Below are 13,702 nucleotides of genomic sequence, written 5' to 3' on the forward strand. Positions count from 1 at the left end.
CAGAGCACCTCCAACTGAGGGTATGATGAAAGCTCTCCAGTTGAACAAACGGATTTTAAAATATGGAAATATCTTTTGTCCTTGCACTGAGGTCTGAAAGACACCGCTAAGTTCAGAAAACATGTTTTTTTTTTTAAGATTTATTTATTTGAGAGAGAAAGACAGAGTGAGAGAGAGAGAAAAAACGAGCGAGCATGAGTGGGAGGGTCAGAGGGAGAGGAGAGAGGGAATCCCAAGCCGACTCTATCTCACAACCCTGAGATCATGACCTGAGCTGAAACCAAGAGTCAGATGCTCAACCGACTGAGCCACCCAGGCACCCCGACACTACCAGTTTAATGCACACCATAAATTCCATTATTTTCCACAAAGTACCACTAACAGATAACTGTTCACTTACCCATTTTCCACATATTTTGTAAATTTGTCCAACTAAGCCTTTTCCTGCTCCACATGTATTTTAACCCCCACCAATTACAACACATCTTAGCGGATTCCACTTCAGATTGTACTGAATGACTGTTTTCTCGATTCCTTCGAAAATATTCTTGCCTGGAGTTATTTCATGCAGACTATTCATGTAGCAAGTAGCCAAGAAGACCTAGCAAATTTCACAGAGCAAGTCACTTTTACCTCTTTATCCATAGTTTCCAGCTAGTTCTTTCAATTACTTGCAAGAAAATGTGCCTGAACAACTATTTCTATATGAATAGGTTGCTTTTAATTTGGAATGTTGTCTGACTGGTTTTAAGGGTATGTGTATTTATTTTGTGTGTTTCCTTGCCCAATTTTTGCAAGTTTGGCATGCTGGACAAAAGGTAAGCTCTGGAGTGACTGGCACTCACGTTTGGGTCCCAGCCCTGCCACTTTCCAGCTGTGTGAACCTGGACAAATTTCCATGCCTCAGTTTCCTCCTTAGCAAAATGAGACACATTCCATCCACACCCATGGTCAAGTATTGAGCACAAATGGGCTCAGGGTTGCGAAGAGCCTAGCACAACACCTGAGACAAATTCGGCACTTGGAAAGTGCTTGTTCACCTCCCCATTTTTCTTTCCATATCCTGTTTTATATTCAAATGTGTAAAAAAAAATACGCAAAATAATACAACGATACAAAACTCAATGTTTATTTGTCCTGCCTTTGACGGAAGTTAGTTTACACTTTGGTGGAAAGGTAAAGTCCTTCCCTGGAGGCATCTCGTGCAGATTCCTCACTGGACTGAGGCGGACTGCTATCACACCCACAGCAAAGGCAGCGGAGGGGCCTTCTGAATGTGGGGTCGAGGAACACGTGTAGGAGGGGGTTGATGCAGCAGTGGGTGGCCGCAACAATTCTCAGGATCTGAACGCTCCTGTCCAGGTGGTAGTTGTTCTTGCAGTCATGCAGGGAGAAATATTCTTTGAAAGTGGACAGGAAAAGTGCAATATTGTAGGGTCCCCACATCAGAAGGAAAACAGCCATTATGGCAAAAACAAGCTTAGAAAGGCCAGACCTCCTCTCCCCGGACCTTCGTATTCTTCTCATTCGCATGTAGCAAAAGACAAAAATGCACAGTGGAAAAAGAAGTACCAAAATGTTCATCTTTAAGGTCAGAAAATGCTTCCAGGCTCTCTCCTCCACCAGCAGAAAGTGAGGTCTGCTAAAGAAGCATCTATATGTCTGGCTTTCCATCCGAGCTTTGTAAAACATGGATTCGGGCACAATGACCAGAGTGGCGAGGACCCATGCCAGACCACTTGAGATGATGCCCCAGCGTGTCGTCCTGGTGATCAAGGGAACACTCACGGGGAAAAACACCAGGTACCTCTGTACGGTCAGGAGGACATTGAAAAATGCCTCGCTGTACAGGCCTATGGAGTACAGTACCACCAGAATTTTGCAGAAGGGGGTGTCAAGAACTCCCCCGTGTGTCGCAGTGTAGGCCCAGAATGGCAGGGCCAGCAAGAAACACAAATTCGAAATTGCCAAGTTTAGGAGATAGATATTTTCCGTGTGCTTGAGCCCTTTGTGTTTCACCAGGATAAGCATAACCAAGAGACTGCCCAGGAGACCAACCAGGAACACGGTGGTGGAGAGCTGCGGTACCACCCGAGCCTCCAGGATCTTGGTGTCGTAGCGGTCGCATCGTTCTAGCTCGCCGCTATTCAGGTTGTCCTCTATGAGGACGTCATAGTCATCCTCTGGAGCTGACGTGTAATTATCCATCCTCAGGCCGCCCTGTGGAGTCGGGAGAGATTATTGTCCTTCATACAGCTGGGTGCTCCTGGAGGAGGAAAAAAATTGGATTAGTGTCCGGGAAGCCATTCTGTCCCTTTTCTGGTGTTTCATTTTACCCAGAGTAGGTCTACAGCTCAGAAGATTGAAAATGAACATTTCTCTAACCCATCCCCACCTGCTGAGAGCGGCTACTGTCATTGGCCTCCTCATCAAGCCTTCATGTACTTGGTAACGCTCTAATACCACCGGGGTCATAAAAGGAAGCATTACACTTCTTCACAGACCTGAAATTTCCCTGGTGGAAACAAGATTTGCCTATCTGAAGATAATATTTAAGACAACACACCATCAAAGAGACCCAAACGCTGTGGTTTAGTGGCATGAAATCGGCATGGGTCCTAATTTCTACGTGTCCAAAAAGTCTGCTCACCCCGTGAGAGAGCTTCCTGTGACAGGCTGGCTGAGCTCTTCTCTCGAAGGATAGAAACAAAGGTTTGCAAAAGCGAAACCACCCCAAGCATCAACATGGACGTCACTGGTTAAACACATAGATGACTTACCACTTGACAGAGTTCCAGCGGGGAACGGCACGGCCTCCCGACCCACCATCCGAGCTGCTGTGGGAATGGCCTGGGGCAGCTGAGAGACCGGCTTTCTTCTGAGCAGCTGGTCCTGACCTTTAAGGGCAAGAAAAGCCACTGTTTACCCCTGGGGAGCTCTACAACCACAAGTCACTGGTCTCCGTCTGGGTCAGGGACTAACCCAAAGAAAGCAACTTGAAAGCTCCTCCGGACCCCTGCAGGGTTTCTCAAGCCTCTGAGAGAAACCAGGAAGTTGTTTTCTTTTCCCCGGTTCCCCTGGACCCCGCCTTTGGTTTCCCCCTGGCCTTTAGACAGGCGTCCTCCTGGCTGCCCCAGATAAGGGAACTGAGTTGCCACTGCTCCCCAGTGATACGAGGTGGGGTGACAGCAGGGCACTTCTGAGCAGGTCACAGGCAGTGGTGGAGGGGAAAGTGTCCTGTGGTTGCTCTGTGTGCAGACCCCAGGGCCTGGCGCTCCCTTGCATATCTGCAGAAGCCCACTCCCTGCATCCGTAGGGCATCTAGAAGGCTCGGGGAGAGCCCCAGTGAGCGGTGTGAGCTCTGGCTCTCGCTGTCCCTGTTGAGAGACACTGAGCTGTGACTGGGGGGAGGGGAGGACATCCCAAGAGAGGATCTGGAGACAAAGGAAGCCGCAGAGTGGTGTCACTTGGGAAGGGGGCTGGTGCAGAGATGCTTAGGACCAGAAAACATAGTGAGCAAAGCCAGGAGTTAAGCAAGCCGTGAGGCGCTGACCCTGCTCCCAGAAGATCCCAGAAAATTCCACGGAGGTTTGAGGGGGGCATCAAGTCTGGGCTACAGAGCCTGAGGGGGAACCTACCAGCCGGGGACTGCGGTGGGGAGCGGGGAGGTCTGAGGCTGGAGAGAAAGGAAGCTGGAGGAGTCCAGATTTCAGAGCTGGGGGAGGAAGCAGTGGGTGGTCAGGGGCAGGACGGGGCAGGGGGTGGCTTGGAAGAAGGAAGAAGGGAGAAGAGGAACACCGAACAGCTGTAAGTCCATATGAACTCCTCCCGGATCCGCTCTCTGGACCTGTGACTGACCTAATTTGGGGCCATCCCCCTACGCAGTGGTTCAGCACTCACGGGGTTGGTTAAAGGACATCCTGTTCATGAAGGCCAGAGGTATGTCTGAGGTAGCGCTCAGCTCGGAGTGGGGACCTGTGAAGATGGAAATAGAAACACACTATTAAAAGAAAGGCAAAAACAAACATAAAATGGGCCAGACAAATATGTGGTTGAGTGTTAAATTTAACTCAAAGATGACGTTGGTCCTTCACACGGAGGGGTTGGTGTCATTGGGAACCTGGGCGATGTGAGCTTCCTGGCAAGGACTTGCCCGCCTCCCGCCCCTGCACGGGATCCTGTGAGTGAGCGGGGGGTCGCTGCCCACGGGAGGCGGCACAGCCCTGGGACCCTCCGTGGCCGGCCTGCCTGGGCTCTACCCACCTCGACTGGGCTCTTTGGAGCCACGCCAGCCCCACCTCTCCTCCCCAGGACCTTGAGTAAGTGATGGTGACTCAGTAAGTCTCCTGCCTTATTGCCAGATGCTCCCTGGTCCGCGCTAGGCAAGGGAGTGAGAGTCAAGTCAGCTCGGAGACGTGGAGAGCCCCATGGACGTACACACGTACACTACACGGTTAAACGGAGGCAAACAGCAGCAGGCAGGACCTCACGTATGTCACAGAATGGTGTGAAATTTGAAGTTTCCCAGGAGAAACACTGGAAATTCGGGACCACCCCTAACTTCCTGATATTAATGGCCTTCACTTTCAGTATTATTTTATTTTGGCTGCATTCCCAACATTCTGCTTATCCAGCCTCAGGCCATGGGGTTCTTCCCCCTTTTATTTTACATTGAGATATAATTGACATACACCATTGTGTAAGTTTAAGGCATACAGCGTATTGATTTGATCCGTTTATACTGCAGCAGGATTACCGTCGGGAGGTTGGCTAACGCCTCTGTCCCGTCACGTAACTATCGTTTCTTCTAGTGGTGGGAACAATTAAGATGCATCCTGCCAGCAAGTTTGATGTTTACAGTACAGTTTTGTTGCCTATAATTGCTATACTGTGTATTAGCGCTCCAAGGCCTTGGGTTTCTAGAAACTTCTAAATGGTAGGAAGGAAGGGTTTGGAGGTCTGAAGTGGAGGCAGGAGGAAAGTTTTATGACCATTCTACTCTCTGGAACCATACTAGGGTCTTCACGGTTTGTGAAACCTTACTGCGTCCTGTGGTTTCTGCGCCTGGCTTACAAACCTTACCTTCGAGGGTCTGAGCTCTTTCTGATCCTATAAGTCAACCCCAATTTCAGTCCAAGAAACTTAGAAGCTGTAACTCTTACTCTCCCGTATACAGAGATCATTCATTCATTCGGTTCATCTATTCAGCTATTCGCCTCTATTTACAGAGGGCCTAGCAGGTGCCTGGCACTGTTCTGGGTGAATAACATAGGCAGACATCCTGAACATCATGGAGCTTATGTTCTACAGACAAAAGCAGAATAAGTACGTAAGCTGTAGCACAGTCAGACGGGTGTTCTGTAGAGAAAAGCAAAGGAGGAAGGAGGGTAGGAAGGGCCGGGATGGTTTGGGGGTTCACACTTTTCGTGAGATGGTCAGAGGAGGCTTGGAGACAGGTGTGCACAGGAATAGCACGTGATTAGGCCCAATAATTAATGCTCACGATCTCATTTTTTTTTTCTTGTTTTACTAAGTTCTTATTCCACGGAGGCTGGAAAGCACACGGTCCAGTGGGCTGTAGTCACACCGTCTCCAGCAAGGTCTGAAGCTCAGCCTGGGGAGGGAAGTCACTGTCCAAATGTATTCCTTCTGGGCGCTCTGCCTTAGCCTAGAGACGGCTCCCTACCTCTGCTGGCCCTGTAATTAGGCCCCTGTTACTAATTAGTAATTCTTCATAGTAAATGTTCTTTGTTCAGACTACTGGTGTGATTCTGTCTCTTGACTGGATGCCGATGGATAGATATCCAACACTGAATTCAGTTCAGTGAAGAGTTTCGAGCAGCTCTGGATGATGAATTGCTAACATGCTGAATTTCTCAGGGATCTAACTTGATATTGAGAAATGGGTATTCAAAATTTTAAAAGTACAATAATTTAATCTATCCCTTAAAATGACTTCTTCAAATATCAGTGCCCTCAGGTTATCTATTAATCCGCCAATCTAATTTTTATTTGAAGATATTACATGACAGAAAAATTGGAAAGTACAGAAAAAAATCATCTCTAATATGATAGTCACAAATAACAGCTATTATAATTTTAGATAGCACTGCTTCTTAACGGAAAATGTGCAAAAACTGCTTTCAGATGACTGCTTTCTGCCGGATTAGTTACTTGGCATTTAGTAGATTAAAAGGGCAAATACCCACGTGTTACAATTTTCAGGATTCTGAGGCTGTTTGTCCTGCCCCCACATTTTCTCCTACCAGCTGCCTAATGACTAACACCCCACCTCAGGGCTTGGTCCTCCCAGTAGTTGGCCTTCCTGGGAGGGCAGCAAAGGGGGGACTGATCCTTGCAAAATGTGATTGTATTGGTAATCAGCCCTGAAACACAGCTTTTCTATGTACCTACTGAAAGAAAAATTGTTAAGTATATCTAAAAAAGCGTCTCTCCGTGCACGTTCCGTTTATTCTGCAGTGTGCTAAAAAAGTGTAAAAGAGAAGTTGGGGTGGGGGTGACTTTGCCCATGTAAGTTTGAAAAACTAAAAAATTTAAGCCAGTTTCTTTACTGCAGGACTTCTCAGAACTCTTACTATGCTAATAAGCATGGTGATCCTCCATGAGGAAGAGAGGGTCTGCAGTGTTTCCCAAAGTTGTTTGATCATGGAACCCCCTTTTTAAGTCTCAAACAGATATTTATGGGCCAAGGGCTCTGCAGAACATAATTTGAGAAGCGTTGCCTTCAACATACGTGTGTTACCGTGTCTTGGTGTGAAAATGGGGATGGACCTCCACATCTCTGAAGGGAGCATAGTGACCGAGGGTCCCAGCTGCCACACCCTGAAACACATTCTCGCATTCGTGCCAAGGCCATGCCTACCAGGGGCTGCTTCAGCCAGTGAGCCTCTTAGGAACACCGGGACAGGCCCAGTTCGGGGAGGTGGGCTTCTTTGATGGCGATTTTGGCTAGTGCTTTCCCCCAGCCTCACTCCCTCTTTCTCTCCTTCGTTTGGGGTCAATTCCGCTTTGTGTTCTGGTAGCTTTCCCAGCTTCTCCCAGCTCCCTTGCAATCTCTCAGAGACATTTCCTCTAATACACTTCCTCTACGCCACATCCCATCTTGAAGGAGCTGAGCCAACACAACCTTGGAAGGGAGGCATCTGTTTCTAGAGTCTTGAGCCCTTTGCTTGCTGGAGAATGATACACTTTGTAGCACTCCATCCCTCTCTGACTGTCTTGCCCACCATCTACCTGTGGCCTGCCCAGGTGGAACTTTCCGGAACACAGGAGACCAGGTACTGCCATCACGCCCCCATCCCACTCAACTCCTCAGGTCATGTACCTTGTCTTGGTTCTCATCACCATTCTCCTTTGTGGTTGCTCTGCCCTAGGCTCACTTCTCAGTGTTTCCTCTCTCCCCATGCTCTTCCTCTGTGCCCTCTGAAATCTGAACTCCAGGACGGATGCTCCTCCTGACGTCCTTCACACATTCCAGAACATTCCTAGCATCTCTTGAACCTTGAGGATATTCCTTCCCTCTCACACCTACCTCAGACTTGGGGGTCAGGAGGTGACATCCCGGGCCCCAGTGCCACTTGCTGACCATTGCTCCCAGGTATATAGGAGACCCCTTGGGTCCCCAGCTCTCTGACCGTACGTACCACTCTCTGCTCCATCACTGGCCTAATGGTCCCCTTCTTTTATTTTAGCCTGTGTGCCATGGATAACAGGCTTCTGTTCACCTCAGTTTCCTCCATGTCCCTGGGGACTTACCTGCCCAAGTTGATCCCCATCCAGCACCCCAGTCATAACTCTCATGGACTCATTAATTCAATTTCAGTCAGGTCTGTTAACACTGATCCACCACTGAACCCGTACAATGAAATCGCTCACTTTCCTGATGACTCACCTGTGACCCCCTCTTCCTCTGATCACTTCCCAGCATTGGTTGTTGTCTTTCCTCCAGTCCTCCACCTCTCCTTGTGAGCTCCTTGGGTGGTCACATCCTTCCCATCTCGCTGAGACCCAGGTCTATCACTTAGCCACTCTCTGGTCAATATCCTGCTCTCCCTTGAAGCCCCAGCCTTAGATCGCCCTGTCTACCTGCTCCTCCCTTCCAATTTTTCTCTGAATATGTGTTTCTGAGGAGAGCTGGTTAAAACCACTTAGCCACAAAGAGAAGACCCATCACTAATTTGTGGTCTCCAGGCTCAGCTAGCTTCCAGAGATTTTTCTTGTTTCCCCAATCACTCTTCTGAGTGGCCCAAATCGTCACCTTCTCCTGTTTTCCATCAGCTATTCCAAGACCCTTAACACTTTTCTAGTGCCTTCAAACTCCCACCGCCACCACCCACACTTCCGCTCAGGAGGTGACCTCATCTCCTGCTTTTCTCAGCTTTCTCTCCACTCCCTGGCCCCCGGCTTTAAATGTCATCGTGGCATCTGCATTCCCTCCTCCTCCTCCACGGATAGAGCTGCTCCTTGGAGAGCAAAGGCTCATTTCTCCTTCTCCCCTCAGGACCACATTCTGTCTGACCACCAGCAACTGTTTCCGAGGGTCAGTTCCAACCACGACTGCATTCTTGGCAATATTGAAATGCTCTGGTCTCTCCTCTAAATAAAGACCACAAACCCATCCTGAACCCCACACGTTGCTCTAACTACATACTTTCCCTCTTCCCAGGCAGCCTCCACTCGTTGTCCAAACACACCACTCTTCCTACTTTGTCCTTGTTCATTCTCTACTCAGTCCCCACCAGCCTGGCATCAGTCCTCATCATTCCGCTGAGATTGGCCTCCCCAGGGTCACCAACACCCTTCTGTGCTGAAATGTCATCAATTGCTCTGTGAAGAGTCCGTGAGCAGGAAGCGTCCAACATGCCCCTATTCCCAATCAAGCCGACCACACATCAACACCACCACCTCTGGGGCTTTCCAAGCTGAAGCTGTGCTTAAGGGTTTTGAAATTCTTATGAAATCTAAAAAACATGAGTATGTGCTCTCCAGGAAAGATGGCAGAGGGAAGTAGGATCCATGACCTTGCCCTCTTCCGGTACCTTATAAAATGGCTTCAACAACAGTTCTAAAAATTTGTCAGTAGCAACCGAACACGAACTAGGGTACAGTCTTGTTCCCAAACCTTGAAATGTGGTGCATTACAGCGATGTCTGAGTCTAATCCTATTACAGACACAGAAAGAGGGAAAAATCAGTAAATCCTGAGAATTATCCTAATACTCGCCTGTTAGGAGACAAGTGGGTGGAAGGGAAGTATGTACCCCTAGGAAAGGAAAGGAGAAATGACTAGTGAGTAAAGGCCCTCCTATTCCAGAAGGGTTTCTTGGACTTCTCATATTCTGAGACAATGTGCTGAGTGAGGGCAGTAGGACAAACGCGACAAAAGTCAAATATACCCTTGTACACCCTGAGTAACTTCTGGTAGTAATATTGTTAGTTGCTTTTTTGTTTGCATGTTTGTTTTTAGGATTTTGATTCGTTGTAGAAATAGTTTTTTGTTTGTTTGTTTGTCTTTTTAAAGACCTTATTTATTTATTAGACAGAGAGCATGAGCAGCGCAAGGGGCAGAGGGAGAAGGAGAGGGAGAAGCAGACTCCCCGTGGAGCAGGGAGCCAGACATGGGGCTCGACCCCAGGACCCTGGGATCATGACCTGAGCCATAGGCAGACACTTAGCCATCTGAGCCACCCAGGCGCCCCCCCCCCCAAATACTTTGAATCAACTAATGATTTAAACAAGTCTTTCAGGGTTCTAGTTCTATGGTTTGGGAGGCCTGCCCACCGTCACCCTTGGTGATGCGTTTCCTCGTGTGTTTTGTGGCGTCCTTGTGACTTCACATTTACTGGGACTTACTGGTCCTGCAGCCCCTTTTTGTGGCCCGAGGTGGGAGCCCTCCCTTCCGGAGGAGTTTTGCACTTGTTTCCACCAAGACCATGAGGGGCATCCGTGGCCTGAGCTGAATTTTAGTTTCGGGGTCTCCCGTTTTGAGGGTAGTATAAAATCGAACTTGCTATTTGCACGAGTCTCAGGTTTTGGAGTCTCGGATTTTGCACCTACCACTTGGAGTCGAGGCAAAGCCAGATAAGCTTCCATATTGTTCCCACCTGTGGGTGTGTTTCTTCCCCAGGGGCTAGCTTTCTGGGGGGACCTCGGGGCACCAGCTCCCTGTCACACATGGCCGGAGGCCTGGCCGTCTGCTCCGTGTTGGTGTTACGCTCAACAGCCTTTTAGGGTGGGTGCCTTTTGATTCGTTTACATCAGCCAGGGGTCAAAATAATAAATAATTGAGTGAATATTCAGGGCATAGTTGTTGGAAAATGTTATTCATTGCATAGGCGTTTAGTGTCTGCTGTCTGGTAAACCCCCCGTTTGCCCTTCTGTATCCATTCTCCATCCCTTCCAGCCTGCTTTGTGTCCAGGGAGGCTCATCTTAACAGCAGAGCCTCTGCCCTCTGAAGCAATGGGGGCTTTGGGCAGGAGGCTAGAGACTGAGGTCAAGGGGCTTAGCGCCCTGGCTCCTTCCTGGTGGGGCTGGTGTGTCCTAACCTTGACTGTGGCAGCTCCCCCTCCTTTACCCCTTCTTCCGAGCAGGGGGAATGGCAGCCTGTCCTCTCCTGTACCAAGCACTGCATGACGCCCTGGGGTTTCCCTACACCCTGTCTAAATCTCGGGAGGAATCCTCTTACCAGCCTTCCTCAGTTGCCTTACTTGAATGTGCCATTTGGTTTCTGCCAAGACTCTGCAGGACACATGTCCCGGGTTCCAGGAACTCTGCCAGGCCCCGGGAGAAAACAGTGAGCAAATAGACCTGGGCTCTGCCCTCATGGCGTTGACGTTCTAAAGGGAACCAGGCAGGTACATAACTGATTGTAATCCGGGGAATCTGGTACTGTGCTGGGGGAAGCCCACGGGAGCTAGGGGAGCCGTGCGTGGGCAAGGACACCTGGCTCCATCCAGAGGGATCAGGGATGGTGTCCCATGGGAGGGGTCGTCTAAGCAAAAAGCCCGAGTGGGAGTTAGCCAGGTGAGGGGGGGCACGACCTCTTCTCTCCTCCCTTCTCCTCCTAACGTCTTCTTTAGGTCCTTGAGGAGCCATCCACCTGTATCTCAGAGATGGAGCAAGACAAGGGAAACAGAACTCAGGGGGAGACATTTTATTACTTATCGGCATGTGAGTTTCTGTGGAAGAGGAAGTTGAAACCAGGAACCAGACAATTTTTGATCTAATTCCTGGGAGTCCAGAGCTCAGGGGGACAGCTGCAGGCAGAGGCCTGGCTGGGGAAGGCTTCCGGGAGGCACCCCCGACAGCGAGTGGGTGAGGCAGGACTGGACAGAGGAAGAAGCAGACCCCAGTTGAGGAGACCGCCAAAGCCCCCTGCTGACCCCTCGAGGAGCTCTGGGCCTGCGATGGCCATTCGCACTGTTCCGCATGGAGGGAAGGGGGCCGGGCCCTCGCAACCCCCTTCGGCCAGACACGGGCCTCGGTCATGCCCTGGGAGGGGGCAGAGCCCTGGGAAGGCAGGTTCCAGTGGCTGAGGTGGTCCCTGTCCCCAGCAGCTGAGAGGATGGGTGCACTGGCCCTGCAGAGGACATCTGGACAGACCCCATAGCACCCATGGCCTGTGCTGGGTTTCCTACAGATTTCCTGCATAACAAGAAATGGCAACCAAAATTTCTAGAACCCCCATGTCATAAGACTAGGAGCCCCATTGTGGGTACTCATGCACACCGGATGAGTCAACATGCACAACAAGGGGCAAACCACTCGCTCACTCCACGTGACCGCTCTGCTGGTTACTCACCCGTTGGCGTCAGAGGGTGAAGAACAGAGTCGAAGAGGAACTGGACCCCCCTCGGGCCCCATCCTCCAGCTTTTTCTCTTTTTTCTTTCCTCTTTCTTCTTCCCCACCTAAGTGGCCACACTCCTGTTTCCATGGGGTCGGGTGGGTTGGACAGTCCCCGGTCTGATAGTAACCATATTTAAAATAGAGTGAAAGAGCAATAAACCAAGTCGTAGTCTCATCTTAACAACATTCCGTCATGACAGGCAGGGTTTGCCCTGGGGGCCGTGGTGGCCCCTCCTAGGGCCTCGGCCCCTGTGAGCCCAGCTGTTGGACACTGAAGGCTCGGCTTCCTCCCTCCCCAGGGCCCCACCAGGGACAGTCCCTGAGCTCCCCAGAGGCTCTGCAGCCATTCCCTTGCAGGCCCTGGGGCTCCCATCTCTGCCCCCACGTCCCCTGCCTGTCCCAAAGGACTCAGCTGCCCCCTCGGGAAAGGGTGACTGGAAAGGGCCCCTAACCAGCTAACCAGGACCTTCAAACCCCAGAGGCTGGTCCTGTCCCCCCTCCAGAGAGTCCAGAACTTGGGTACAAAAGTCGTGCTTTTCCAGGGGGAGGGAGGAAGTACGATTCTGTGTCCTTGGCCGTGAGTCGGTGCGGGAAGCGACAGGAGAGGGCCGTGAAGTTATCTTGCTTTTCTGATTGCATCACGGGGTCATTGGATGTTTTTTCCGCTCTTACCTTGCTTCATATCTCTGCAGCATTGGACATTGCTGACACTTCCTCTTTCTCCCAGAGGTCTCTTCTCTGCACTGGCTCTGCCTTTCCTGGCACACCTTCTCCTTCTCCTTGGGGCTCCTTTGCTGCCTGTGCACCTCCGGGTTCTGTCTGGAGCCATCTGTCCAGCCCATGGTGTCCACTGCTTGTGACTGTGGATCTCTACGTAGGTGCTCTGCTGGGTTCAAGGCAACTTCTGACACTGCCACCTGGAGGGCCCCCAGGATTTCTAACTCAACCTGTCCTGAAACCTGCACCTGAAGCCAGTGCCTCCCATCCCCCTAGGCTGGCGCCCAAGTCTTGCCCTCCCTGCTTCCCTCACTCCTTCAGCCCAAGTCCTGATGAGTCCTTGTCCTTGGTAGGTAGCTTCCAGATCCCTCACTTGTCTCTGCTTAGAGCTTTTTACCTTGGCAGAGGCCTCTGCTGTGTCCCAGAAGGAATACAGCCCAACCCTCGCCTGGCGGCTCTGACTCTGTCCCTGCCTTCCTCCAGAACCTTGCCTGCCAATGAGCCATCCAGAGTATGCCTTTACTCCCTGGCTTCAGCCCTCCCCCCGCCCCGCTGCTGGCCTACACTCCGCAGTGCTCTGCAATTTGCTCTCCACCTACCAGCTTGCAATCCTGTCTCTTCCCACTTTATTCTCTCCTCTGCTCTCACAAAACCACTTAGAGTTCCCTGAAGTTGCCTCCCTGTTTTCTCACACACCGTTTCCACTGAAATTCCTCCCACGCGTATACACTGGTCCTTGCACTTTCTCCTCGTAGGACCGCCACCTCCCACTCCAAACTGGATCACTCAGGAAGATGCCCGGCGTGGCTATGTTCTAAGGGCACCTTGTCAGTGGGGACTGGGGTCAGAGGGCATGGCATTCTGGCCCCTGGTAGGACTCGCCGTGAGCGTGTCCTGCATCGACAGGTGTGGGAGTGGAGGAGTGGCATGAATGAGGATGAAGATATCGTGCCTGTGGACAGCCAGTCTCCTGAGGCCGTGCCAGGGATCTGGAATGTTCTACAAGGAAGCTGCAGAAATCTGGGAGGGGCCAGGACCAGCCCCCTACAGCCCTCAGACTTTTCCTTTATATTTTATTTTATTTTATTTTATTTTATTTTATTTTATTTTATTTTATTT

General features: G+C 50.6%; 1 protein-coding gene across 4 annotated transcripts; it reads right to left on the reverse strand.

Annotated features, from left to right (window-relative positions):
• Positions 1 to 1,115: 1,115 nt before the first annotated feature.
• On the reverse strand, positions 1,116 to 12,471 carry CCRL2 (C-C motif chemokine receptor like 2). Of its 4 annotated transcripts, XM_040628921.1 has the most exons (5): positions 12,333 to 12,471; positions 11,822 to 11,983; positions 3,901 to 3,975; positions 2,781 to 2,897; positions 1,116 to 2,266 (listed from the first exon to the last, which is right to left on the reverse strand). In XM_040628921.1, the coding sequence occupies exon 5, from the start codon at positions 2,206 to 2,208 to the stop codon at positions 1,159 to 1,161; it is 1,050 nt and encodes a 349-aa protein (XP_040484855.1). In that variant the 5' UTR covers positions 2,209 to 2,266; positions 2,781 to 2,897; positions 3,901 to 3,975; positions 11,822 to 11,983; positions 12,333 to 12,471; the 3' UTR covers positions 1,116 to 1,158. The 4 variants fall into 4 exon arrangements, with proteins under 4 accessions (XP_040484855.1, XP_040484857.1, XP_040484856.1 ...); XM_040628923.1 differs by lacking the exons at positions 3,901 to 3,975; positions 11,822 to 11,983; positions 12,333 to 12,471 and adding an exon at positions 3,639 to 3,773; XM_040628922.1 differs by lacking the exons at positions 3,901 to 3,975; positions 11,822 to 11,983; positions 12,333 to 12,471 and adding an exon at positions 2,983 to 3,173.
• Positions 12,472 to 13,702: the final 1,231 nt, after the last annotated feature.

Source organism: Ursus maritimus, unplaced genomic scaffold (assembly GCF_017311325.1).
Source record: "Ursus maritimus isolate PB19 unplaced genomic scaffold, ASM1731132v1 scaffold_14, whole genome shotgun sequence".
Classification (NCBI taxonomy): Eukaryota; Metazoa; Chordata; class Mammalia; order Carnivora; family Ursidae; genus Ursus; species Ursus maritimus.